This window comes from Talpa occidentalis, unplaced genomic scaffold, assembly GCF_014898055.3.
Source record: "Talpa occidentalis isolate TD23 unplaced genomic scaffold, MPIMG_talOcc4v2.1 talOcc4.8, whole genome shotgun sequence".
Lineage (NCBI taxonomy): Eukaryota > Metazoa > Chordata > Mammalia > Eulipotyphla > Talpidae > Talpa > Talpa occidentalis.
In genome coordinates, this window is record NW_023605194.1 from 47,822,451 (window position 1) to 47,847,822 (window position 25,372).

Here is a 25,372-nt window from a genome sequence, read left to right on the forward strand (position 1 = left end):
ACAAAATCTCAACTCAGTAAGAGATCATGTACATGATTAATGCCGAGGCCACTGCCAACAGGAAAAAGAGGGACTCCCACAGTCAAGAGAGCGCGATTGTATTTACAGTACATTGCCTTTGATTAATGTGAACACTCAGAGAAGTAATGTGTAGAGGATGAGAAAAGATCTGTTTTCAAATGTTGGTGCTGAGTACAGATTTCCCATTATGTCCTGAGAAGGTATCAATGAATAATTACTTACAACCTTTTTTACGGGGACCGAGGGGGGTGGGCGGGATGTTACTTTCTCATGCATGAAGGAAGATACTATTGGATTCTTTTGTCAATTCTCACTAAACTTGTGAGTCTGGAGTCACCACTGAGAAGTTTATTTTTTATTTCCCAGTTTCAATGATCAGTTGCTTTGAAGAGGTTTCTTAATTTAACTATAATGTTGTCCCTAAATAACCCCTTTAAGTGTTCATTGAGGATAGCTTCGGAGTTTCTTGGGAAAACATGCTCCATTTTCCCGATCTGTAGGTTGAAAGGAGAGGCATAAATACATATAATAATCATTTTATAAATCTCCCCCCAAATGAGGCTCCTCCTCCCCTTCTGCCCTGTGCTAGAGTCTAATATACTTCCTATAATTCAATGTGTTTTACATGTAGCCCTAGGAGGAGAGAAAGACCTGGTAAAATTATTCTATGGTGGATAAGGGAGGAAGAAAGACCTGGTAAAATTATTCTATGGTGGATAAAGGAGGAAGAGTAGCACCAGATACTTGAAGTCTGCCTCCAGGTGGTTGTGTTTTTTTACAATATTGCCAAATTTGCCCCTTGATATTAATTGTAAGTAAAGAATTGTATAGTCAGCAAACCATTAAGAACTAAGAACCTGACAAATTCACTGGCAATTGCAATTATTTGGTCAAAGTAAAACAAAAGATTACCAAGCTGGAGAACCAATCATCAGAATATTGTTAATTTGTCCAAACTGATCTGATTTAAATTCAAGAAAACCAGTATAGCTCTGTCATAGGTGCCAACTCTGATTACTTGTAGTGGCTCTTAAGGACTGTGGCAGAATTCACAATGTCCACCTCGTACTCATCAAAAACTGTGAAAATTGCCTTTGATGGCAAAAAGGATTTGCAGATATCACTACATTAGAGATACTGTTATGGGAAAATGCTCCTGGACAATATGGGAGAGTCCAAAGTAATCACAGAGGCTTTTATAGAAAGGGGCAGGAAATAAAGAAGTCCATCAAGATGACCACAGAAGCAGTGATGCACATTGAAAATGGAGGAAGAAATCATAAGCCTGGGATCTCAGGCAGCCCCTGGTTGCTGAAAAGGGCAAGGGAATAGATTTTCCCCTCAACTGTCAGAAGGAACCAACCGTTGATGCTTCTATGTCAGTATAGTGAAACTTACTTTGGAGTTCTGACCTCTAGAACTGTAAAATTATAAATTTATTTAACCTTAAAGCACTGAGTTTGTGGTAATGGTTTTATAGAAGCAATGGGAAAATAATACCGAACTCCCTTTGAAGAAGGTTTAGGACAACAGTTGATATGAGTGACTCACGTGGATCTGAGAGAGACCAGTGAGAATCAACCACCTATTCTAGTTTCCCCTTTAGATTGATGTAAGAATTTCCTTGATATTGAAAGAGTAGATGGAAATGCCAGTGTTTCTGGAATGTCTATTTTTTTTTAAAGAGAAATAAGCCTTGAGCCTCCCCGGTGGCACAGCAGTTGAGCGCTGGGCTGTGAAGTTGCACGCAGCCTCTGCAGCACTGGTTCGATCCCCGGCTGCTCCCCGGCCACCGGAGGAGGGTCCCACATGGCACGCAGACCTCCCCTGCCGCCCGCTGCTCCCCTCAGCAGTGTACCTCGGTCCTTCTGCCTGCTCTGCTCCCTGCTCTGGCTCTGGTGAATTCTCTCATCCTCCCGTGCTTCTGACTGTACCCAGTGCTTGGATAAATAAATAAATAAATCTTTAAAAAAAAAAAAAAAAAAGAAAAGAGAAGTAAGCCTTTAATTCCTATTTTCACAAAGTTAGCTGGCTTAGTAGGTTGTTTATTGGTGATTAATAAAAAAGACCAAATCCCAGATCCTATTTAGACTCTCTGACTATTCCTTTGCTTCAGCCTTCACTACAGAGGCCGTGGGAGTAGCAGCCACAAGCACAGATGGATCAGCCAAGGGAGCCTTGACCTTTTCAGCAAGTGGGAATATGTGCCCAGTCTCCAAAGACAAAGCCAAGACCTGCTTGCACCCATTGATGATAGAATAGGGCACTGATGCAACAGTTGGGTAGCCACTCAGCAGTCACAGTGGCAATAGTGCAATAGTGGAAATCACAGTGCATTTCCAGTGATGTCAAGCACTTCAGGGTTGTGTATGCTGCCACTGCAAACATGTATGATCAACCCAAAGGAGAAGGGGGAGATGGGTAGCATGTTCAACGGGGTGACTCCACTGGCTCCCCCTTTGTCTCCGGTCTCAGTCAACTTTACATCACTCAGGATTTCAGTGGTGCCTCTGGCAATTTTAGTGCTGATGCCCAAAATCTGGAAGAAGGATGTCTTCTCTGTCCCCAGACCAGCATTTTGGGCTGCCACCGTGACCTCAAATGGAATGATGACACCAGCTGGGATAGCAACTGGCACTTTATTGGCCAGCAGCATGTCCGTGATATCAGTAAGGTCTCCTTGGTGAATACAAAGGCCAAAATCCCCTGGGTAGGAGACAACAGTTTCCAAAGCTGGGTTGTTTTCCAGATGCCCTCAATGGCTTTGTACATCATGGTGTTTCCTTGCCAATCAGCACTATGCCTCCCACGGAGGGACATGTGGATCTGTTGCTTCTGCTTAAAGCCCACATTGTCTGCTCCCATAATGAAGCATTTTGGATAATCATCCAAAAGTTGGATGGTCTTAGGGAAGTAGTTGGACTTGCAGGTCACCCTGTCTTCCCTGGGCATCACAGCAGTGCATCAGGGGTTGCCACACATTCTCACGAGGATGCCTGGAGAGAGCTCTACTGATCTTTAGATGTGCTATTAAAACAACTTATTTAAAAATTGGGTGAAGATGGGCCTCCCCTGGTGGCACAGCAGTTGAGCGCTGCCCGCAGCCTCTGCAGCACCAGTTCGATCCCCAGCCATGGCGAGGGTCCCACAAAAAAAAAAAAAATAGAAAATTGGGTGAAGTCACTGAAAAAATAACATATCTATACACCGAATATTTCATTAGTGCTGCAATTCTCAAATGAACTTAATGCCTTTCTTTGGGGTTTTGGAATACTTCTGATGGTCAAATCTTGCTCATGCCGCTAGACTACTTTTCTGTGAAAGTCAGACTGCAGTTGAAAGAGAAAGAAAATATTGTGACTTTCTTTTTCCTTAAATATACCTACTCTCAGTTCTAGGAAAAATGAGGAAAAAAAAAAAAAAACAGAAAAGAGATAAATGTCAGGTTACTGAAAAGAGAAACTCAGTCAAAGAAGAGATTATTTATTTATTTATTTTTATAAAGATTTATTTGTTTATTTATACAATCACTGGGCACAGTCAGAAGCATGGAAGGGTGAGAGAATTCACCAGAGCCAGAGCGGGGAGCAGAGCAGGCAGAAGGACCAAACTACACTGCTGAGGGGAGCAGCGGGCGGCAGGAGAGGTCTGCACGCCATGTGGGACCCTCCTCCAGTAGCCAGGGAGCAGCAGGGGATCGAACCGGTGCAGCAGAGTCTGCAGGCAGCTTTGCAACCCAGCGCTCAACTGCTGCATCACTGGGGAGGCCCAGAAGAGATTATTTATTTCATAACCCTTGGGATTGGTAATATAGACAGAGAATGATGTTTTAATAGGACTCCACTCACAACAATAGCAAGGAATCTCTTATTCTTGTATATTTCTTTATATGCAACATTCCACTGATTCAAAGCTAGCTATTGAATTTCATTGCTTCAAGATGCAAGAAAACTCAGTGATGGTACTTCTACCTACATGGTTTCATTGAAACTCTGAAAGTCCTAATGACTTAAACTTCTGGCTTTTAAATTCAGACCAGCTGATATTCATATTCATTGGGGGAAAGTTAAGACACTTTTAGTTTCTAAGTTTCTGTTTTCTAGTGCATAGAATGCAGATTCTAGGGACAGAATGAGTATGTAAGGCAGCTTAAGTTGTGGTATGTACAATTATGGGACCATCCATGATATCAATGGGATTAGTTAGGTTTTTACAGTGAACAACCTGCATAACATGCTGGGTGTGAGAACTGAGTAATAAATTTAAGCAATTTATCAGTGCCTGAAACATAGTAAGCACACAAAAGTTTGTTGTTTTGTATAATTTTGATACAAAATATCATGGAAAAGTATTAAAAAATCTTTGCACTCAGGAAGAACTAGAGAAGGCTATTTTACTACAGACAAAACTAAAAAATACCTGGTTATCTAACCTTTTCTTTACCTACAACTGAAAAGCAAACTTTGCTAAAGAAATCCTTCATTCTAATTCCACTTCTGATTCTGCCTAGGCGTTTAGTGTTTCTGCCTTTAAGGGTACTCTTTTTGTAGTTTGTCTAGGATTTATTGTAACACCAACAGGCTGAGGGTAAATTAGGGACTTAAGAACAGAAAAAAAACTTATCTCAGAATTTTTTTAAACTATATTGTTTGGATTTGAGGAATGAAATTCCTACTTCAGAAAAAATACCCCACCACCACATGCACACATTCATACACATAAACACATACTCTACACTGATAACATCAATAACAAAATTTCATGATAACAAAGTATTCTCCCCAAGCTGATTCTCCAAAAGATCTCTAAAATTAGCCCTAGCCTTGTTTTATAAACAAGTATAACTTTGAAAACGAAACACTATCGTCACCATGCACAAAGTGAAGCTTATGTAATTTTTATTTTTAATAATAGACCATCTACATTGCGACAATTTCAAAACAAAAAATAGAACTGGTATTCTTCCCAGGCCGAGTATATGTTTTATAATTAATTTCAGCTGTTTTGGTGAAGAGCCTGGCTACTGTCCCAATTTTTTTCCCACCTACCATGGTGACATCTAAAATTCCCTTCACAGAGAACATAGATTTTCACTGCTGAAGTGAAAAAAGAAAGTAATATGTTAGCACCCCCCCTGGGAGTACATACAGAGGGAAAGTTAGGTGTTGGTAAAATCACATTTTCTTTTCTTTCTTTACCCAAATACATTTCCCAGTCTTCTTGGCAGTAGTACATGAATCTGTTTATCTGGATTTGGGAGTATGGGTGGGAGTGATATATTCCAGTTCTTATCCTGACTCCTGGGATCACCTATAAAATACTGTTTTCCTGTGTCAGAAGTCTGGATACAATGGTTCTGGCAGGGTTCCAGTAGGTCATCTTGTAGTTCAAAGGAGTCTGGCTTTTTAAATGGCTATGTGGTATATAGCCTGCTATCCCAAAATTCACCTTGACTATGATTTGAGAGAGATATAAACTTTATTAGTTTAGGACAGTAATATATTTTGATTTGTCATAGCAGCTTAGCCACTCTAAGTAAAATACAAAAAGATAAGAAATGAAACACACGTTCATGCACACACACACATACATGCACACAGATACACAATCCTCAGGTAATATTTTCCATCTTCCATAGGACAACACTCTTTTCAAACTGGAATCCCAAAAGTTCCTCAGGATACTGATTACTGAGAATGATTATTAACAGATTATTCACTAGCTGAATTTCCAAGGACTTTTATCTGATCCTCAAAACTTGAGAATGACACTTTACAAGAGAAAGTAATATCCAGAGGGAAAGAGTTACCTAATTAAAATTTTGTTTCTCAATAGTAAAAGAACAGAATGTCCTCACTTGAATCTGGTACCTCTCTTTATCCTATCATTTTCAATTGTTTCCATCTTACTTAATTTATTATTTTGTATCTAATGTCAGAATTATAAAAGAATTGTGATGATATCCTAGTATAGATGAATCTTTAATCCTGAAATTTTATACTACCAAAAATATTGTCATTAAATGAAAATCAACTCCTTATAAGCAGTTAAAGAACAATAACTATGCACTAAGAGTTTATGGGTTTTTCTCCTTAATAAAAGGATATTATGGGTAAGGTTACACATTTATACTGTCAGTTGGTAGAGAAGGAACTCAATTTGATTGAGTCAGTTCACATTTTCTGGCAAGTATATTTTTTAAATAAAAGTTCAAAAGATGAATTTTCAAAAATACCATTAATTTTAAAGGGATAAGGGAAAGGCAAAATAACGTTTCCCCAGTACCTAATATGTGCCAATTAATGTGCAAAATATATGACTTCATTCTTACCATGTGACAATTATCACAATCATTATTGCAATGAAGGAAAAATAAGCTCAAACTAAGTTACTCTAGACTACATGGCTAATAAGTAGCAGTATTGGAATACAGATAAAATGTATTTCCAAGGGGTTAAGATGCAACCTGTGAAGCTGTTCCAGCCTCTGCAGCACCAGTTCAATTCCCCCCGCGCCAGCCAGGGAGCAACCCACATGTTGCAGCAGACCTCTCCTGACTTGCCTGTTGCTCCCCTCAGTAGTGTGTTGCAGTCAATCTGCCTGTTCTGCTCCGCACTTGGTCTCTGGTGAATCCTCTCACCCCCCAACATCTGGCCTGTACCCCAGCTCTTGTATTCATAAATAAATAAATGTTAGTTAAAAAAAAAACTTAAAAAAAAAACACTTAAAAATGTATTTCCCAACTCCACGGACATTTCACTCTACTTATTGCAGCACTAGATCTGAGTGTTACAATTAAATGTGTTTAAACTAAGATTATCAGAAAAAAAATTTCTATTTGTTATAAATAAGCATCAAAGTACATTCATTTGTCTGCTATGGCATGAGATAGCAAAGTTTGAGATTAGTGTTTCTGATCAGAGAGAGGAGAAAAGAGGAAGGAAAGATATTAGCGAAGTATAATAGGAAAAAGTAACTCAAGAAAGAAATCCCAGAACTGTAACCTACTTGTGCCTTTTCAGCCATTTGCCTTGAGTCTAAAAGTACATGAATAGTTGCACATTTTTATTTGTGGGAATTGGGACACAGATATGGCTCTTGTTCTTGAGGTTGTTGTGTGTGATCAAGTCAATCCATCTAACAACGCTCATCTTTCTCTCTGTTGCATTCCTGGAAACCCTCATCAATGCCCAAGGAGATCTTCTAAATGCTTTAATTTATCTTAATATGTCTTTTTTTTTTTTTTTTCTTGTGGGACCCTCGCCGGCGGCGGGGGAACGAACCAGCGTTGCAGAGGCTGCGGGCAGACTCACAGCCCAGTGCTCAACCGCTGTACCACCAGGGGAGGCCCTTAATATGTCTTATTGGAAGTGGAATAGAATAGTCATTAAAAGTGGACTTGACTGGGTTACAAAATCGCCTAGTTCAAATCTGTTTTCCAATACTTACTACTTACTAGCTCTGTAACTGGGGCAAGGGTTTCTTCACATCTATTCCTCGTTCCCTTATCTGAGAGATAAATATAATAATTCTAAATTCAAAAGGTTATTATAATGATCAAATTATTTTGTGTATGGAACAGTGTCTAGTATGTAGAAACTGCTAAATTTGTTGATGATTATTATGAAACAAAATATATGCTCTCACTAATGTTATCTGTTTTTTTTTTTTAAAGATTTATTTATGCATACAAGAACTGGGGTACAGGCCAGAGGCATGGGGGGTGGAGGACACACCAGAGACAGAGTGGGGAACAGAATAGGCAGATTGACTGAAATACACTGCTGAAGGGAGCAGCTGGCAAGTCAGGAGAGGTCTGCTGTACCATGTGGGTTGCTCCCTGGCCAGGAATTGCACTCATGCTGCAGTGGCTGAGGATTGCTTCATGGGTTGTGTCTTAACCCCTTGCACCACCAGGGAGGCCCACATTAATGTTATATGTTAAGTGAACCATTATGATATGTAAATATATCAAAGAAAAACATCAATATATAAAATTACCAAAGAACAAAGGTTTAAAGGAAGATTTTTGGTCTTGAAAAGGGAATACTATTATGTTATCAAAGATTTAGGGCTCACCAAATACAAAGTTTATAATTAAACTTCTGGTTTTGATTTTAATTATAGCATAACATATCTGTAAAAGACAAAATAAGCCAATGAAACTGTCTGATATGTCCTATTATTAAACCAGGTCCTCAGTTAGATGAGCTGTTACTGGTCACAAGCATTATCTTATTTCTTATGCTAATAAAAAGAGAAAAAAAGAAGCAGTGGATGCCAGAAAGGAGTGACTTGGGGAGAGAAATGAGAGTCAAGGTTGAGGCATTGTCAAAAATAGCTGGAATGTTTATATTGCACCAAAAAAAAAGTTTCATAGGTAACCCTTTTACTTACTTGCCTAATTAAATTTTCCATGACATCAACATCACTAGGTTATTGCAGACTTTCCCATTATATTTTTTAACCTACAATTTAATGATTAATCGGCAGACTCTGTGCTACAACTTGATCTGCACTCTTTTTTAGAGAAATAGATTGTTATTGCAAGCACTAATTATTACAGATTTCTGGCTTCTGGTTTCATTAAAATATTTACAGAGTCTACCTCTCCTCTCGTCTGGGTTGTCTTTCTCTATAGGATCCAACCGCAATAATTTAAGACACAATTTGCTGACAGTAGATCCTGAGAACCCATTATGAAAATGAAGGTGGCAAACAACCTTTGAATGCATTTCCCAATTTAAAAAGCCTTCATTACATAGCACATTTCAGGCTGAGGAGTGTTAAAATTTATCATAGTTTCAGTAATTGTAGCTTCCTTTAGAAGCTTGGCATGATATGGAATCATTTATAAAATGTGTATTTTGTTTGGCACTCAGTAGGAAGCTTGCCAGGCAATACATTTAATTAGAAAGGTGAGGAAGAGAGTAATTGCGGTCTATCATAACATATTAATGTTACTTTTAAGTTCTACATGTTTTTAAGATAGTGGTCTTTTAACATGATAGATATTTAAAGCTAGGAATAATTTTCCTTTTATCAGCCCCAGGTTTTTATATGGGGGAATATATTATATTGAGGGGAAGAGTACATTAGCTCTGTTCCTTATATGTAACTCTTTGTCTATTGTTTAAGCTAAGAAAGTTTAGCTGATCTCCTTAGAAACAACCTTTACCCATTGTTTAAGACCTTGAAATTGATGCATTGCCTTTTGGGAACTTAGACAGCTTTATTTAAGTTCAACTTTCTCTGGAGATGCATGGAAATAATGAAATGCAATGCCTTTCTTGAACATAACCGTACACATAATATCTAGCCTTGCCTCATGCATAAGGTAAATTTGATAAAAGCAACTCAAACATTATTGTGATTAATGTTGATTTTTAAACAAATTATAAAGCAACCTGTGTCAGCAGATTCAAAGTAGAGATGTATGATGACAACCATCTTCTGTGATCAGATTTTCATTGTGTTAAACATGCTGTTCCGGTTTAATAGGGAAACTTGCCTGTCGTGAATTTGAGAAACACCACGGAAAAATGAAATGAAAAGGCTTTTGGGGGACAGAGGCATACACATTTTAGTGTTTTGTCTTTCAGGTATAGAATATTTGATCATATAGTTTTGCATAAATACCCTCTGTCTTTTATTACTTTGCGGTGATATCTCCTTAGTGAACAGATTTTCCTCCAATAACAAATTTTACCAGATTCACATTGGGGTATCTAACCTCAAAAGCAGCTAAGGGTGTAAATAAAACATAGACAAAGATAGTTCTAATTGTCCCTCTTTTCTAACCCCACTGTATTTGATCTCTCAACAATCTTATTTTTTTAAAGATTTATTTATGCATACATGAGCTGGAGTATAGGCCAGAGGTACAGGGGATGAGAGGATTCACCAGACAGAGTGGGGAGCAGAAACAAATGGACCTACCAAAATACAAGGCTGAGGGGAGCAGTGGGCAAGACAAGAGAGGTCTGCTGCACCATGTGGGTAGCTCCCTGGCCAGCGGGGGATTGAACTCATGCTGCAGTGGCTGGTGATAGCTTCATAGCACTGTGTCTTTAACCCCTGCACCACCAGGGAGGCCCTGCATGCATTAAGGCATGCAATTATTTTTATATACCTTACAGTTTTTTGTTCCATGGCATTAGGAACCAAACTTGTTTTAAAATAGTAACCATTCCCCCTACCCAGTAACAAGTAACATTATTGAATGCTTACTTTATTTTTTGCAACTTCATAGTTCCTTGTAGAAATTAAATATCCATATTATACAACAATTCCACTCTTAGGTATTTACCCAGAGGACACAGAATTGTTAATTCAAAAAAGCACCTGCACCCCTGTGTTTATAACAGCACTATTTACAATAGCTAAGCTATGGAAACAACCCAAATGCCAAAAAAATAGATGACTGGATCAAGAAGATGTGGTACATGTACACAATGGAATATTACTCACAAATCAAAAAATATAAACTGATGCAATTTGCAGCAACATGGATGGAGCTGGGAGGGATCATGCTCAGCAAAGTAAACCAGAAAGAAAAAGAAAAATACCAGATGGTCTCACTCATAGCAGGAATTTAGAAAAGCTAAATAAGGGACCAGGAAAAAGACTAATTATAATAAAGTAAAAATCAAAATCAACAAGCAACTATAAACCAGAGACACACTATGGGTGGGGGAAGGGAGGAGAGATTAGGGTCAAAATAAGGGGGGTGGAATTGTATGGGGACTATAACCAAGATGGAAATACATATATTGTGCAAAAATGAAAAATTATGTAAAAATATATATAAAATAAAATATATTTAATAAATAAGTATAATGTTATGAATGCCCCCATGTGATTGGTGGTCCTATTACAGAGGAAATGGGGCACAGAGTGAGTATTCATCTTGCTTGACTTAAGATTTTACCTCATTTGGAAAACAGTCTAGGATGGTGTCACTCCAGATTCAGACTCAATTACTATGAGTTAATTATGGAAGAAAGAATGTGCTAGAAACAAAATACAAGTAATGAAAAAACTAAAAAAGAATTACAAGTAGTCCTGTTGATCAAAATGCACTGTCAAACATATTTAATGTCTAGAATCACATGCTTCCCCTAGAATCAGGAAAATGCCTTTGATTTTAGGCATCTACATCTACAAAGAATATCTCTAGGCTAAGGTTTACCATAAAAATACCTGGAAATTAAGATTAAATTAAATAAACAGACTTGGTTGTTTTATTATTATTACTTTGTATTTAATACTGGTGTTTTATTGGGTCTTATCCAAAATTGATGTGTGTAAAGTGAATCACCAGCCAGTACTTTGGGGTATACATCTTGTGTATGAGTCTGTCTGTTTTTGTATAAGTGTATAAGTGACTTTTTTAAAAAACATAAACCACTGGAATATGTGTTCTTCTACTTTAAGGGGCAAAGGACCACTAAAGCATACAACTGATGTGATTTATGCTGCTAAAATGATATCAGAATCAGGATCAAGGATGGATGTCCTCGCTCGGCAGATTGCAAACCAGGTGAGTTCTCTACAAATGAGTGGTGAAAAGTCATGATAATTGTTCTGCAGATCAATACTGATTAGAGCAAAGTTGAATTTTTACTTTATTGGTTCAGTTTTTCCTAAATTACTATTGAATTATATTTAATTTGCATTGTATAATTAATATACAAGAAGTGGACAGTTCATTCTAATTAAGCTTATTTTCTTAGGATTTAACATTATTTCTTTTATTACTATTTAGGATTCAATTGCTTTTAGATTTTGAGCTTCAAATATCTTCATATATATTCAAATTATTTTAAATATCAAGTTTTGGAGTTTCAGATATATTCAAATTATTTTAATTATAAGAACTAATGTTAATATTTTCCCCTAAATACCTTAAGTTTCTTATTTTTGTTCTTCAGAAATCAACATTATTTAAAATTCTTTTGTTAGTTGTTCTGTCCTGAAATTCTATATAAAATGGTAAAGCAAATAGTGATTAGTAGAAAACCAAAGTGAAGATATTGAGGAAGTGTACAAAGGAAATACTTGAAGACAATGATGATAAAATTTTCTTAACACTTAATTTTTTCTTTCTTTTTTTAATTAAGGTATAATTGGTTTACAACACCGTATATGATTCAGAGGTATAGAAACACACTTTTCCAGATGTATTAGCACAGCACACTCACCATCAAGGCACCCAGAGTCCTCTGTCATAGTCCATTTCTCCCTTACTATACCCTGCTCTCCACAATTCCCTCTGGTCACCTCAGGGCCACAATCAGACTTCCAGAGTTCTTATTGGCTTGGTTCTGTCTAATCATTTGTTTTATTTCTCTTTATTTCACAAATAAGTGAAATTTTCTGGTGTTTGTCTTTCTCCTTCTGACTTATTTTATTCAGCATTATCCCTTTCAGTTCTATCCTTGTGGTTGCAAATGCCTAGAGTTCATCTTTTTTTATACCTGAGCAGTAATCCATTGTGTATATATACATCTTCCTCATCTAGTCATCTGTTTTTCTCTCACATTGGAAAGAATTTTTCTTTATAAATTTGCAACTATTTGGTATTATTTACAGCTTTTATATTTTGAGGGAAACTTTATTGTGCTGTTAGTATTATCACTCCTTTTATCCTCTAATACTTGGAACATGAAGTACTTTTTTTCTATTAGATACTGGATTTCTGTATATGGGAAGAGAAACCTGTAATAATAATGAGACAGGTATTTTAAAAATCAATTTCAGTTGCTTGCTACTTTAAGCATCATAAACATTTTATTAATCTTTTTAGTATTTAGCATTTATAGTTAAAAATGAGTGTTGTCATACTATAATTCATAATATACTGGGAATAAATGACTGAAGCCCAAATCCCCCATGACTTTCCATACTTCACAATTTTATTGCATACACTTTTATGAGAAAGACTAAATAATAGTGGCATAATAAGTAAACCCATAATGCATTGGACAGATTTATGTGCACTAATAACTTTTAAAATACTTAATGATTTGTACCAGCGTGCCTCTGTTTATTTAGGACTGTATAATTTTCAAAGTTCAAATAAATTTTGTGTCTCTTGGAAATATTTTTTCTTACACTGATATTCTTTAATTGGATCAGATTCCTTGTACTAGACACTTTTATACTATAGGTTAGTTAAGTTATGCCTTTGTTTTTAGCATTATTCAGATTGCATAAGAGGAAGGAAAAGTATTGTCTCACTTCCATCTAATTTTATATCTATGGCTATGACTGTATTTATGCACTACTTCTGATATTGGCTAAAAATATTAAAACTTTAGATGGGAAATAATATTTGAAATTGATTGTGGAATACAATTGAATAGTGTAAGCAATATGATTTTGATCAGTGTCCACATATATTATGAAAATAATCTGCCAGAACAGTGGTTGCTTTCTATTTTTTTTTTTTTTAATTTTGTTTATTTATACGAGCACCGGGTACAGTCAGAAGCGCGGGAGGGTGAGAGAATTCACCAGAGCCAGAGCTGGGAGCAGAACAGTCAGAAGGACCAAAGTACACTGCTGAGGGGAGCAGTGGGTGCGGCAGGAGAGGTCTGAGCGCCATGTGGGATCCTCGCCAGCAGCCGGGAATCGAACCGGTGCTGCAGAGGCTGCGGGCAGCTTTGCAGCCCAGCACTCAACTGCTGCACCACTGGGGAGGCCCTGGTTGCTTTCTGTTATAAATTGTTTTATAGTTCCAAAAATTTAAATACTTTTTTAATGATGCTTTTCAGTCTGATTTTTACTAAGGTGTTAGAAGGTCAAACATTAGTGACTTTCAATTCTACCCAAGAACCTGATATGTTGGGGGGAAGTGTGTGCGTACACACACGTGCATATACTCTTTCTCTATATATATACACATACATATATGTGTGTGTATATATGGATTATTATATAGTATTATATGTATATAATATATAGTAATATATAGTAGTGTGTGTGTGTATGTATATAGATTTAGTCCAATTTACTTTCATTTTGTAAACTTTCAGAGCTCATGTAATGAGAACAAAATGAAATCACAGTAACTGAGGTCTCCAATTCTACCTGCCTGGATTTTTTTTTCCTTTTTAAATCTTTTCCCCTGAATTGTTTCTTAAAACAAATGATTATTGTTTGTAACCACATACAGTTCATTGTTCTGGTATTGTCATTATCTATCTAGAAAAAGATATATTAAAACCTTCTGTTTTAACACCAAGAACCCTAATATTAGCTTATTATCCTCATCACCTAACACCTAATCACCTAACAACTTAAAATTGTGTTGAGATGGTGTTTTGGATTATAAATCCCATTCAAGACCATGTTTTCTAAGTCCTGTGGAATTCTAGTGTCAATCTTGACTTTATTGTGCAGTATAATAATAAAGGAGAGGAGAGTATATTGTTAGCAATCACACTTCTTAAAACTTTGTGTCATGAATGAAGAGAATAACATGTTAGAGAATAACCCTGCCTACAAATTCAAGATTCCAGACTCTTGGTATATAGATTTTTCTTTTCCTCAATTCTATACTGTAATTCATTATGTTAGCAGATATTTTAAATTAGATGAGTTAGATAACACCTCACAAGGTAGGAATAATACACAGAAAGTTCTCAATGATAGAGGCAGTATACTCCAAATAGGAAAAAGATGAATAGGAGCCAAAATAAAATTAACATCAGTTAAAGTGGTTTGCACAAGGAAAAGACAAAATTAGACTTTCTGACCCTTGGATTGTAGGTCTGAACCCGAATATTCCTTCTTTGTAATTTTACCAAAGCAAAGATATCCAGATCATTAATTGGGTATTAATCAAAATCACTTACTAAAATCAAAAGTGAACATGATTTAAATACATTTTCAGTGTTAATACTGAAGCAAATGCTAATTTAAGAAAAGATGACATTTTAAAACAAGATAGAGTTATAAGTCAAGTCATAAACAATTCACTCAACTATGAACAAGCAACCTACAAGCATAATTTATATGATATTTCAGTAAGATATTGTCAGTAGCTAGCCTCATTTGAATTGATTCCCTGCTGATTTCATGAAAATAAAAAAAATTATTATGATATAACTATACTAAAAAGAAACTTCTGAAGCATGCATTATATCATTCTTACATATATCTTAAGCATATAATTTCTAAATACATCTAGTAAAAATATTTGTATTTTGATACTATTATCTCTAAGAAACCTACCTGAAACAGATATTGATACTACATTTACCCTCCAGATTACTTTATAAAAAGTAAAAAAGATTTAAAAAAGTGAAAAAAAGATTAGTCCCTACTTTATAAAAATAAAGGCACAGAAGATTCTCAGGAAATAAGGATATGATAGATACAGAAAATTTGACCTGTTGGCATCTTAAAATAATAGTCTCCAGTTTAAAGGCATGCTATATTACTGTCAGAAGAAGAAAGACAAATACCATATGATTTTATGCATCCCACATATGTGGGATATAAAGAAATAAAGCAAAGGGATACAAAATAAGATAAAGCGAACCTCAGAAGCCTGACTACAGAATTGAATATACCAGATGGGGAGGCTAGAAGGTAGGGAACAAGGAAGTAAGGAGGCCAATGGGTGACTATGAAGGATTATTGGGGCATTAGTTGTACATGTGCTGTGGTAACATTAATCTAAAGAGATGTGAACCTTTACTCCTCAATTATATATGGTATTATAAACCAACTTTACCTCAATAAAAACAATACAATTATATGAAAAAACAAAGTACATGTTTCTCAGTGTTTTCTCAATGTCTGTGAGTCCAAAATAAATTAAATCAAAAAATGAATTAAAAACAATTCTAAAAGAAGTTATGTTTAGTCTAAATAGGAAGATATGAGTAAATTTGAATAGCATGTATGCTTTATTGTGAAACAGAATTAAAATAGATCAGTTTTTTAAATATACCTCTCACAAGTTAGCATGGCCGGTCTATATATAGGAGTCAGTGTTGTCCTCTATGAGTCACAAGAATTTCAGTGAATTTCTAATGATACTTTCCTGGATACCTTTTCAAATCTGTGTTTTAGAAACTTCAGCTTGCTAAAGCTAGCAGTGATAGATAAGGAAAGCAGCATTCTTGTTATGAGATTTTTAAGTATTAACAATTTCAAATTAATTGCAGGCCTAATTTAACAGATGGGAGCAGGAAAGAAAGGTTTTCATTGAGATAGTAATAGGAAGAGAAAAATATGGACTTTATAATAGGCAAGTATGAGATTTATGAGTATGAGCTATACAGAGTATGAGATAGTTGAAAGTTATGTTTTAAGTATGAATTGCTGATGAGACAATGAGATGAGCAAGCAAGTGCAACAGGTGAATGGATCTTTGCAAGACAGCACTAGATAATAGAAATTTAGTCATTTCAAAATATTTTAGATGCTTTGGTCAAGAGGAAACAAATGGCATTACAGGGTTGAGGGGGGATTTTTGGACATTATGTTGACAAATTCAAGCATGGAAAAAGGAGACATTAAAAATGAAAGAAAATAATAAATGAAATAAAGAGAAACCAAACCAAGAACCAGAGAAAGGCAAACTTAAAAACTAGCCCTGGAAAATGGACTAAAGAACTGAAGCAGCCAAAGGTGGGGGGTGGGCAGAGGAAAGGGAGAAAGGAGGGTAGGAAGCAAGAGGGAAGAAACACAGTGTTATGGTGGTGGACTATGGGTGATTTGGTGGTGGGCGCACTACAGTGGTGATACCTGATAGAGAATGTTGCCACAATTAATAATAATAATAATATAATAATAATAATAATAATAAGATGGGATAATTGATGATCTGTGACCCTGAGAGGGCTGAAATGAGACATCACCTTGGCTGAAGTACAGGTAGAATTGGGCTCCATAAGAAGGGGAAAGGTAATGGACACTGACTGCTTTTTCTGTCACTGATTGCTTGAAATTTATATTCTAGATATTCAAAATGATACCTCACACTACCTGCTTAACAGAATTTACACTGCTGTCTGTAATTGCTAAAGTTATTTTAAATGTGTCTTAAATAAAATTTATTCTGTAATATAATCAAAAATATTAATAGTTAAGCTTATGGAATAAAGGTATTTGAAAGTATTCACTTTGCTAACTCACTCTTAAAATTTAAACTGAAAGGTAATAATGTTTTGTTTTTGTTTTTGCTTTTCCTCTCATTACTAAATGATGTATTCTACTAGTACCAAGTACCTTACTAGAAGAGTGAATGATAGATTTTACGTAAGAAGGCACTTCAGTGGACACGCCATCTGCGCACATATAGTGAATGGACTGATAGTTAGAAAACTTAAAAAAAAAAATCAGTGCATTAAATATCAAACCAAATCTTATAGTTAACATCTCTTATCTTAATAAATGGGAAATATAATTGACAAAAAATCAGGGCAAGACTTTTATATAAATTTTCCTATCACCCTCATGTGAGAATATGAAAGTTTGGATAATCATTACTTGATTTTAATAAAGGAAGTTTGCAAATAATAGAAAAGCATTCTTAAACTAGGAATGATTCACTCTCCTGATTCTGCTTTTAGGCAGCCAAAACTGACTCAGAAAGGCTTTTCATATGCCACTAGAAAAAACTGCATTTAATAAATTTTATAGCATGGAATTTACCAATTAGATGTTTTCTATTTCAGCTTTAAAATTAGCTTCTTTGGGCCTCTCCGGTGGTGCAGCGGTTGAGCTCTGGGTTGCGAAGCTGCCGGCTGCTCTGCAGTGCCGGTTCCATCCCCGGGCGCTGGCCAGGGTCCCACATGGCACGCAGACCTCTCCTGCCACCCACTGCTCCCCTCAGCAGTGTACCTCCGTCAGTCTGCCTGTTCTGTTCCCCACTCTGGCTCTGGTGAATTCTCTCACCCTCCCGTGCTTCTGACTGTACCCAGTGCGTGTATAAATAAATAAATCTTTAAAAATAAAATAAAATTAGCTTCTTCCATCTTTCAATGTAGTCAAAAATCTCATCTGTTCTGGAATGAAGGGGGAATCTAGGTCAAGCAACTTTTTATCTCAAAAAGTCAACTTCTAATTTTTGCACTTGATTCATTCTTAAAAGATATCTGGACTCTTCTTGTATAACCTTGCGATAATATCTTGAGAGAGACTACATATTTTGCTTCAGCTTGGATGATTGTAACATTGGTTATTCATTGAGAATTTAATTGTTCAATAGGAGTTCAAATACTAAACATACTTAACTTTAGCTCTAGCATAAATTCTTCAATCCTGAAAAAAAAATGATCTTTTCTAAATTTCTCATTTACCACTTATAAATTAAGGAAATCTCTTCCTCCCTTTCTTCCTCTTCCTTTTCTTACCTCTCTTTCTCATCTTTCTCACTATATTTTTCTATTTCTTTTTTGTCCTCCTGTGCTTCTACTCTTTTATTTAACATTTAGTCCTTTTGATGAGATTTGGAAGTTTGCTCTCATTTATTTAAAAATTTGAACCACAGGACCTCACTGGTGGCACAAGGGGTTAAGCACAGCACTATGAAGAAGTCCACAGCCTCTGCAGCAAGAGTTCAATCCCCTGCTGGCCAGGGAGCAACCCACATGGTGAAGCAGACCTCTCTTGTCTCGCCAACTGCTCCCCTCAGCAGTGTATTTCAGTCAATCTGTCTGTTCTGTTCCCCACTCTGTCTCTGGTGAATCCTCTCACCCCGCACCTCTGGCCTGTATCTCAGCTCTTGTATACATAAATAAATAAATCTTTAAAAAAATTGAAAAATACTCCTAGTATCAAGGTTTCTTATCTTGTCTGAGAGTCCATCTGATTATCCATTCACATGGCCATGCTCCTCTAGCAGATTGTTACTATTTCTGCTTAAGAATGTATTTCTGTGCTACCTTTGTTGATTAACTTTTATTCAAATGTTACACGTTCTCACTTGTCCACACATTCTGGAGATATACAGACTAGTCTAATTAGTAAATATAAAATAAATAAGATTCCCAGTAATTTTCCAACAAAACTCCAGCTTGTTAATTGCTAGATAAAAGCAGAAATGCATAGAATTCTTTCTGATCATTTTTTCTTCCTTTTAGTGTATATTTTAGACCATTAGAATTAAGATTTTTTGATAATAGCATTTTTATAATTATAGAAGTTACATTTAAAGATAAATGAATATCATTATGATATGATGTTTATAATTTTCATATATGTAATTCCTGGTATATTTTAAACACAAGTATATATTTTCACATAATTTTGTTGAGATATACAAAATTCTAAATACAAAATATGTTTTACCTTCCAAAAAGCATTTTCCCAGATCCATTGAAAATATTGTTTTTGTGAGATAATATAATATTACATAGATATATTCTGATTTAATCTTGCCAGTAATCTAGGACATTTTAAGCTATTTTCAATTTTTGCTATTTTTCAGCAATGAGTATCTTTGTATATAAATAACCATATTTCAACATCTTTGTGAAAATATATTTAAAGTGAAAAATTAGGCCTCCCTGGTGGCAAAAGGGGTTAAACACAGCACTATGAAGCAATCCTCAGCCTCTGCAGCATGAGTTTGATTCCCAGCCGGCCAGGGAGCTACCCACATGGTGCAGCAGACCTCTCCTGTCTCGCCCGCTGCTCCCCTCAGCAGTGTACTTCGGTCTGTCTGCCTGTTCTGTTCCCCACTCTGTCTCTGTCCTATACCCCGGCTCTTGTATGCACAAATAAATAAATCTTTAAGAAAAATGAAGTGAAAAATTATGTTTGTAGATATGTAAAAAAATCCTATTATGGTTCTATAGGAAAAAGAGCACAAAGATTAAACGCTAACCACACATTATCACTGTGTTATGCTGAAGTTTGAAACTGTCCTCCAGGAAGTTCCTTCCAAATGATAATAAGTGTAAGACAATATTCTTAGTAGAGAAATGCAATGTATCTATAAAACATGTATGCTATCTATTTCTTGGCTCCAGATGTTATCTAAAATGAAATTATTTCCTTTTGTATATAATAGCTACAAATATTAGATGCTCAAAATAATAGAACATAATATATGTATTGTTGAAGGTATTTTTATGCTCCTTTAAATAACATAGGACAGACATTGCAGATCTGCTGGTCCTGATGAGTATTCTAGGACAATTTGAGGGGAAGGGAATATTTGCATTTAAAATATCTCTTTAGGGCCTCCCCAGTGGCGCAGTGGGTTGAGCGCAGCGCTGTGAAGCTGTCCGCAGCCTCTGTAGTACCATTCGATTCCCGGCCTGCCAGGGAGATTCCCACATGGCACAGCAGACCTCTCCTGTTTCGCCCGCTGTTTCCTTTAGCAGTGTGTTTCAGTCAGTCTGCCTGTTCTGCTCCCTGCTGTGTCTCTGGTGAATCCTCTCACCCTCCCGTGCTTCTGGCCTGTACCCCAGCTCTTGTATAAAAATTAATTAATCTTAAAAAAATTCTCTTTTGGGCCTCCCCGGTGGCGCAGCGGTTGAGCGCTGGGTTGCGAAGCTGCCCGCGGCCTCTGCGGCGCCGGTTCGATCCCCGGCTGCTCCCCAGCCACCAGAGGAGGGTCCCACATGGCGCGCAGACCTCTCCTGCCGCCCGCTGGTCCCCTCAGCAGTGTACTTTGGTCCTTCTGCCTGCTCTGCTCCCCGCTCTGGCTCTGGTGAATTCTCTCACCCTCCCGTGCTTCTGACTGTACCCAGTGCATGTATAATCAAAACAAACAAACAAATAAATAAATAAAACATGCCTCTATAAAAAAAAAAAAAAATTCTCTTTAGAACCAGAGACACACTATGGGGAGGGTGGGAGGGACTAGGATCAAAATAAGGGAGGTGGGAATTGTATGGAGACTATAACCAAAATGAAAATGCATACATTATGCAAAAATGAAATGATGTAAAAATATATAAAATGAAAAAAAATGAAAAAAAACTCATTAGATTTGCCTTAAAATGTAATTTGAATGTTCTAATCTTATCAAAATTATTTTATATTCTTTTTCTTATCGGGAAATTCATTTAGTATTTCTTTTGATAATGCTAATTCTGTTATGTTTGAAACATGAACAAACTCTTCTAATAGCTGAAGCATATCAAAATCTACATGGACCTAGACTGTGAAATAAAGCTCAATGAAATTAAACTTGCTGCATTCTAAGTTACCTGCATTGTCAATATTCAATCTGATCTGCTTATTATTGATTTTGCTGTTCCCATTTTCATCTTTTATGAATATTTAGTGTCCAGATCCGTCATGCAAGCAGGATTTATTGGCCTACCTGGAACAGATTAAGTTCTACTCTCACCAGCTGAAAATCTGCAGTCAAGTTAAAGCTGAGATCCAGAACCTGGGAGGAGAGCTCATCATGTCAGCTGTGAGTAGTGCCTGACATTTTATCCATGATATGTGGAAGATGCTTGAAACAAAAGATTCCCCATCCTCACCCCACCAATCTTTTAATTCCATGCAGAAAAGAAGAAACACAATGTAGGTGTATAAAAACATCATGCAATGAAGCTATCATGAAATTTGCCAGATTTCTTAAAGAAATGTTGTCAGTACAACTTGTTTTTAATTACTTCAGGGACTTTTAGAGTGAATAAGGTGTTGTAAGCACTTGGATAAGAAATGAATGTTAATTTAGAGCATAATCTTCAGACTTCAGATAGTACACAGAAAAAACTCTAAATTGAATCTATAATTTTAATAAAACAAAGGCACAAGGGATTGCAAATTAATAAGAATAATTGCCTTATTATTATGAATTGGCACACATTTCCCTATTATTAATTTATATGTAACAGATGTTCTAGTCTTGAAAACTTTTATTTCCATATGTAATTATAGAATTGAAGTATGACAGAGCATTATAAATTTAGAGGGACTTTCATAAATTCTTCGGTGACCCTAAGTTTTAATCTACTATAAATTGACCATGGTAGAAATAATGTCTAATATTCTACTCCTCTTTTAATAACAGTAGATCATTTCTCTAGGTTGGGGATGATAATAAAATGGTATTTGATATCTATATTGGGTTTAGTTATCAGTGACTTTGAGAAGGACATGGAGCAAGATTATAAATTTAAGTTAAATCCTGAACATTAAGTGAAACATCTGAACATTCTAGGAACTTACATTCATTACATACTTTAGTTTTTAAAAAATTATAAAAGCATACTTATAAGTTTGTAGCATCTAAACATCTCTATATTTTGACATTGGGTTTACTCTCAGTGAACTAAAATTTTTAAAAAGAATGCAGTTGCAAAATTTTAAACAATTAATTACCAACAATGGTCGAAGATAGGGAACTAATCCTAACTATCTCTTGCTTATGTTTCCTCTCATTTAGTCTTCACAATAGCATAATAAGTAGATTATTTATTTGCTAGTTTTATTTTTTAATATTTGAAAAATTAAATTCAGAAAATTTAAATAATTTCACCAAGGTCATGCTAGTAAATGTCACAACTGGACTTTATCATAAAGGTCTATCTTTCACTCTCAGGAAAATTTTAATATATAATGAAACTTAAGGGTATAAACTAAAAGTGAATAATTTGGAAATATGTATAGTCATTATTAGAGATAAGGGCTTGATTTCCTTGATATTCAAATTTTGCAAAAGCACGAAGCACTACTTGTGTAATATTGGCATCTCATCACTTTTTAAAGGAAAATGTAGTACATATGGATATATACACAGATACATGCATAAATACACACAGCATATACATATGTACACATATTCAAATGTGTATTTAAATATTGTATCTTTATTTGAACTTTTAGACATTTTCCTTTATTTAACATTTTACTACTTTAAATGTGTAAAAATATATTCATTTGGAGACCCAAATCTTCTTCTGTTTACTTTTCTCAATTCACATACTCACCATCATTTACAAGGCCTATATCATTACGAATTTTATTTTACAGTTATATGCTTATGCTACTGGTTCATGTTATCTGAGCTAAGCTTTCAAAACCCAGGTAAAAGTTCAGCTTATACAGTACTCCTAAAACACATTATTGTTAATTGTCCCTCTAAAATATAATTTCCTCCAGCTGTGTAAATTGAGTTTGAATTCTTTCCTATTTGGTATGATTCAAATTCATGAACTTTACATGTTTTACAGATAGAATAGGTGGAAATCATTTAAATTCATGATGTATAATTTAAAAGCTGAGTCACTGTGCAAAGTAAGGAAGAGTGTTACAAATACAAAACTGTTTATCATTAGTTCACCCACAATTTCCCTTTAGTAAAAATAAATCTGAAAAAGGAGAATACGCACTTTTACATGCCTTGCATCTGCTTATAGAGATATCCTGGAAAACTTTTTAAATGCATTTAATTTATGTGTGCTGAAGCATGCTTGCTTTAATCTCTTAGTGACCCTGTGTTTTTATGTCCTCTAAATTGATAAGGTCTCTCTGAGTGTACTGTCAAGAATGGACACAGTGCAGGTTTTCTTTTTCTTTTCTTTTTTTTTTTTTTCAGTGCAAGTTTTCTATGATCCCAGCAGACCAGGGTAAAGGAGGAGAGAGTCCTGGAGCCCTCAGTGGCTTTTGCAGGCTTTTATGGGGGGATTTACCAGGTACATGGCAGGCAGGGGTACTGCGGCCCAGGAGGCTGGCAGGCCTCCCAGCCCCCCAGCAAGTCTTCACTCTGGGCTCTCTGGCATTCTCTGGGGGTTTCTGCTGTTCTGCTCTTTCACACTTCTGCTTCTCTGCTTCTTCGTTTTGCTTTCTTGGCTTCTCCTGGCATCCCCATGATGCCACCCTTAACAGCCCAGTCTTAGCCCAGGTGAATCCTATCTACATATGCCCACACCCTATTCCAGGTGCCCGCCATCAGGCATGCATTCAAGACCGCAGACCCGTCATCTGTCCTAATGGTGGGAGGGCAGAAAAGCCTGATACTTTTACCTTACCCTACACTGAGTCATCATTTTTTCTATGAGGTTTTTTGAAAAGCAACAAATATGATTGTAATATAGGGACATTCATTAAAAATTACAGAAGTTTGATATTCAAAACTACAGAGCAAAGATTGAGTTTCCAAACCATGTTCATGAAGCATTACTTTTGGCAAATGCATTTGGTGAAAAAGAAGTAAGTATGAATGGAATGCATTTCTACAGTGAATGGACACAAGTTATTAGGATTTAGGATAAAGAAGGTAAGTGCATAGCATAAAGGAATTTGAAAACCATTTTGAAAATTTAATTATAATTATTGCTCAGTCATTCTTGAATTTATCCTGAAGTTACATGTTTTATTTATAAGGAAAAAAGAGTGGTTAGTTGAAAACCTCAAATATGAACTCAATATCCTGACTGTTCCAGGCTTTGTAGAATATCTTGAAAATGAAAAGCTGACTATATAGTGGCTCTTTTTTTTTTTAAAAAAAAAGATTGATTGATTGATTGATTGATTGATTCAAGCACTGGGTACAGTCAGAATCGAGGGAGGGTGAGAGAATTCACCAGGGCCAGAGCGGGGAGCAGAATAGGCAGAAGGACCGAAGTACCCTGCTGAGGGGAGCAGCGGGCATGGCAGGAGAGGTCGGCGCACCACGTGGGACCCTTGCCAGTGGCTGGGGATCGAACCAGCACTGCAGAGGCTGCAGGCAGCTTCACAGCCCAGTGCTCAACCGCTGTGCCACCAGGGGAGGCCCTATAGTGGCTCTTTTAAGAATCTTACGTCTATATAAATTTAAGATACATAAATTATAATTAAACATACAAAAATGACTCCAAAGCACATCACATTATAATGTGATGTGATATACAGTAAAGAGTGTACAAAAACACAGAGGTAAGGGAATAATTAATTCCAATGATGTGGCATGTGGGCAAGAGAAAGCTTCATATGTGATTTGGCTCTGATTTAGGACTTGATTAATGAATGAAAAAGCAAATTAAAGGATATAATGAACAGAGGTAAATAGGACAGCTGAAATAAAAGAAATAGGGAAAGATGAGGAATTTTTTGGGAAATGGTATAATCTGATATGATAGAAGCAGCTGTTCATGTGTATGTATTGGGGGTGGGGGATAGAAGAGAAGTTGCAAACAAAAAATGATGCTATTTCAAAAGATCATTGTAACATTTTAATTTTACCCTGTAGACAATGGAGAGAAATTAATTTGAAATGGGAATAAGTAAATCTAGGAACTTAGAAGTTATCAGTGATGATAGTTTGGAAAGAAGGAGAACTATAGGTTAAAATTTAGAAATAAAATTTAAAAACTACTCCAAGATTGTTATTGTGAGATTAAGGCCATATTGGTAGACTGTAGACAAGTGTGTTATACACATA

The 25,372-nt window shown here is 36.0% G+C and overlaps 1 protein-coding gene and 1 pseudogene across 2 annotated transcripts in view; one reads left to right on the plus strand and one right to left on the minus strand.

Annotated features, from left to right (window-relative positions):
* The window catches only part of CTNNA3 (catenin alpha 3), a 1,457,807-nt gene that overhangs the window by 1,390,288 nt on the left and 42,147 nt on the right, over nt 1-25,372 (plus strand). For both annotated transcript variants that reach the window (XM_054690496.1, XM_054690495.1), the window contains exons 16-17: nt 11,458-11,563; nt 21,281-21,415. In XM_054690496.1, coding sequence (XP_054546471.1) covers nt 11,458-11,563; nt 21,281-21,415 — 241 coding nt within the window. The remainder of the gene's footprint in view (nt 1-11,457; nt 11,564-21,280; nt 21,416-25,372) is intronic.
* LOC119234067 (60S acidic ribosomal protein P0-like) lies at nt 2,077-2,973 on the minus strand (annotated as a pseudogene).